The 4106-nt window shown below is 35.9% G+C and overlaps 1 protein-coding gene across 1 annotated transcript in view; it reads right to left on the bottom strand.

Moving 5' to 3' along the window:
* The window catches only part of LOC110314832 (vomeronasal type-2 receptor 116-like), a gene marked incomplete at its 3' end in the record, with an annotated part of 9754 nt that extends 6256 nt beyond the window's left edge, over window positions 1–3498 (bottom strand). Inside the window, 1 exon segment of the mRNA XM_021189046.1 lies at window positions 3302–3498. Coding sequence (XP_021044705.1) covers window positions 3302–3498 — 197 coding nt within the window.
* Between the last annotated feature and the right edge of the window lie 608 nt (window positions 3499–4106).

Raw genomic sequence — 4106 nt, 5'->3', positions numbered from 1 at the left:
AAAGTTTGGAGCTAACACGAAAGGATGGACCATCCAGAGACTGCCCTACCTGGGAGTCCATCCCAGAATCAGCCACCAAATGCAGACATTATTGCATATGCCAGCAAGATTCTGCTGAAGGGACCCTGATATAGCTGTCTCTTGTGAGGCTATGCCAGTGCCTGGCAAATACAGAAGTGGATGCCCACAGTCACCTATAGGATAGAACACAGGGACCCCAATGGAGGAGCTAGAGAAATTACCCAAGGAGCTGAAGGGGTCTGCAACAATATAGGTGGAACAACAATATGAACTAACCAGTACCTCCTAAGAGCTTGTTTCTCTAGCTACATATGTAGCAGAAGATGGCCTAGTCAGCCATCATTGGGAAGAGAGGCCCTTGGACTTGAAAACTTTATTTGCCCCAGTACAGGGGAACGTCAAGGCCAAGAAGTGGGAGTGAGTGGTTAGGGGAATAGGGCAGGGAGAGGGTATAGGGAACTTTTGGGATAGCATTTGAAAATTAAATGAAAAAAATCTAATAAATAATTGAAAACAGAATATATTTAAATGTTATATTATATCATTTCACATTAGGGTATATAGATTTTCAGAATTGTGCATTAAAACATACAGCAGGAAAATACTGGATATAAATCTTTAGGTAAAAACATGCCATAAGCATTGGTGTTGGTGCATGGCTATCTATAATTACAAATGTACAAGCTTCTAGTGATGATTTGAATGAAATTGCCTCATGAGGCCCTCAGGGGTTGGCACCAGTAGGAAGTGTGACCTTGTTTAAATAGGTGTGGTTCCGTTGGATTAAGCCTGTTATGGGTGATATGCTTAGATGTTTCACAAGTTCTAGCCAGCCCCAGTGTCACATGTCTCTTCCTGATGCCTGTCAGTATAGATGTAGAAGTGTCACTTTGCTACCTCTCCACCAACATGTTTGCCTGCATTCCACCATGCTTTCCACCATGATGATAATAGGCTAAATCTCTGAACTGAAAGGAAGCCTAAATTGTATGTTTCTATTATGAAGAGTTGCCAATGTGGTCTTTCTTTGTCCCAAGAGAACACTGACACCTACACTTGTCTTCTGCAAATGCTCTTATTCTCTTGTCTATTTCATATTATACATGAGAGTTCAAAAATAAATATATGTAGTAGATATAGTAAAAAAAAATGGAAGATGACCCTTTTGTGTATGTATAGATATATATTCTTCAAAAGACAGAAAATTTTTCCATAAGATTATTTCCATGGTTTGTGTTTGTGAATAATCATATTTTAAAACTAATTTGAATCACTAAATTATAATTATTTCAATAATTATCTTACTTCCTTCATAAAAATATATATATGATAACATCACTATACACAATTGATACACAAGACTATACTATGTCAATATCAAATAAAACAAAGTGTAGACAGGTACAAATGTATTTTAGTCATTCACATTTATGTCTTCCTCAGATTACAAAACCATATGTATTATATTCCAAAATCTGAAAAAGAATTTTCAATTTTATCTTTAACTACTTAACACAAAAATAAATTCTATTAGAAAATAAGATATTCAAATATTAGTGGGATGTATTACTATACTGGCCATGTATAGCAGCTATGAATGATATAAAACATACTGATTTATAACTTGTGACACACTGCTGTATAACGGAATAGAGAGCAGAAAGATTAAGTTTAAACTTAAGAAGTTTGTAGATATTTTAAATTCTAAAATTTACATAACTGATACTTTGAAACCTTTGGTAGTCTCAGGCACTTCTACTTATACTCATTATTTTTTGTTTGTTTTCTTTTTGGTATCACTACAAGTACTACAACTTACAGTTCCCATTTAGCTGGCAGAAACACAATTATAGGTATAAATATTTGAAAGTATTATCATTATTCTAAGTTTATTGCCCTCTCATGATCTTAGGATTTTAAAAACAGCTATGAAATCTTTATAAATCTAGCACACAGGGGGATATGTCATCTTGGGTTTGGAAGGCACATGATCCAATCATGCTCTCCAACTACAAAAGACCTTTTCAGTGCCCAGTTCTGAAGAGAAATGAGAGCTGAGCGATTCTTCATCCTGATGTAAAGATAATGGAATGAAGAATAGCAGAGGAAAGCCCAAAGTCAATGTTACCATGGCTTACTGATGGTTGGAAACAAGGTTTGCTTTATTCTCCACAACTGTACTACACTAGTTCCTAATAAATGTGCATAATATTGTTAAAACTGAAAATGAATGTCATTAATGTGAAATTTTTACACCCACCAAAAGATGCATACTAAAAGTTTCCACAAATGAAAGTCCAAATACTTCACACATGAATTCAAGACAGAATAAATTTTAGCTGTTGACAATCAGTATTAAAGTGAGTATAATGCACATGGTCATAAAAAATATGGGATATTTGAAAATATATGTAAATGTGACATCACTGTCAGAAAATTAAAATAAGCACAAGACACCATGCAAACAAATGTTAAGATGCAAACATTCTCAACAGGAGTAGAGCTGAACTAGTGTGAGATGCTTTAGTGCTGCTGTCAATGATTTGCCTCATTACTAATCCCATCATTCTAGGATTTGTCAGGGAAAGAAATCAGCCAAGATTTCAGTTTCCTGTATTTTTCTATCAAGAGAAAAGACAATCTGATAAAATCATACTACCTATTGTGGACAGATAATTCCTCACAATGAGGTACCTCACAAATAGAAAGTCTAAAAGTATCTTATCTTTCTGAGGTCTTAATACTATATTAAGTAGCATGTCCAAATATGATGCATTTAAAATGATGGTGTGCAAGCTATAGAAGGAGTAGGTTTGGTCTTTGCAAAACATCGATCCTAACAGAATATAGCAGAACTCTTGCACAAAATTTAGTCTCAGTATGCCAGCAAGAGTTGCAGTAATAGACACTTACAAGAGCACTTTTCTACAACCTACTACTATTTGCTCACTGCATTGGTTTCAACTGAATCTCTACAAAGATAACTTGACTCCATTAAGTGCAAAGTTTCAAGAACCAGGAATCTTTAAGGAATCAATTTCGAAAGTACTATGTCTCTTAGTTGAGATAATTGTAAGAGAGAGTTTAATACAAAGAGACACAAATAGAGACTGAGCCATTAAAGAATGCAAAATTAGTGTTCAGAAAAATCCTCAAATACACTGTGTCAACTTTCTACAGTTCTGGCTCTAAGAAGAAGTTGGTTGTCCCATGTAGAAAGCTCTGATACGGTGTCTATGAGAATCATGAGGTAGAAAACAGAATTGCAAGGGGAACTCACCACGATTTAAAGAGATACTTGAAAAAGTCTTTTGGTGCAGGATCCACTTCTGTGTAAAGGACAAAAGCACAGTCTTGGGGCAAGTCACCATCACAGATTTCACTGAATTTTACTCTCCAAAGGCACATGTTTTCAGTTGAACTGCACAGAAGAGAAAGCTTCAGGAGCAAAGCTATAAAAATAGAAGTGAACATCATCTGTAGATCAGTCACACTGAAAGTCTGAATTGTGCAAGAACCAAGGGTGTTACTCAAACAAACATGTCATATGTATAATTATGCATGTATGTCTGCTTTTATTATGCTTGTGGCTGAAGAGGGCACAAATAACCCTCAGTTTCTTTCTCTCCAGTTTGTTCCAAACTCTCAAGAGGAATAGAAAACACCCTGGCCTCAGGTTCTGCAGCTGCTTTTGACGTTCAGGTGACAAAAAGTTTTCAAAATATCTTATGAGAAAAATATTCACCTGCCTTGGGTGCTATGATTTCATTCAAGGCCCTGGTTTGAGTTCCTCCGAGGAGAGATCCTTTTGAGCAAAATAGCAATCTCAACAAGCCATTTTTATGACCACATTCGATCTCACTAATGAATGGATTTCACAAAAACATCAAAATCTCTAGAAAGCTCAAGACACATGAGCCATGATATGCTTCCTTCTCTAAGAGAAGTATGGGCAAAATTGCAAACACAGACCAGACCACTCCAGAGCAGTCACTATGTCTTATTTAAACTACTCAAAACAACACCCGTGTGCAGAATCTTCAAGCACTCAATGTGCTTTCCAATATAGTGAGAAGCAACTATCA

The sequence above is a fragment of the Mus pahari genome, unplaced genomic scaffold (genome assembly GCF_900095145.1).
Source record: "Mus pahari unplaced genomic scaffold, PAHARI_EIJ_v1.1 scaffold_11326_1, whole genome shotgun sequence".
Classification (NCBI taxonomy): Eukaryota; Metazoa; Chordata; class Mammalia; order Rodentia; family Muridae; genus Mus; species Mus pahari.
This window is presented reverse-complemented; position numbering and strand designations above follow the sequence as displayed.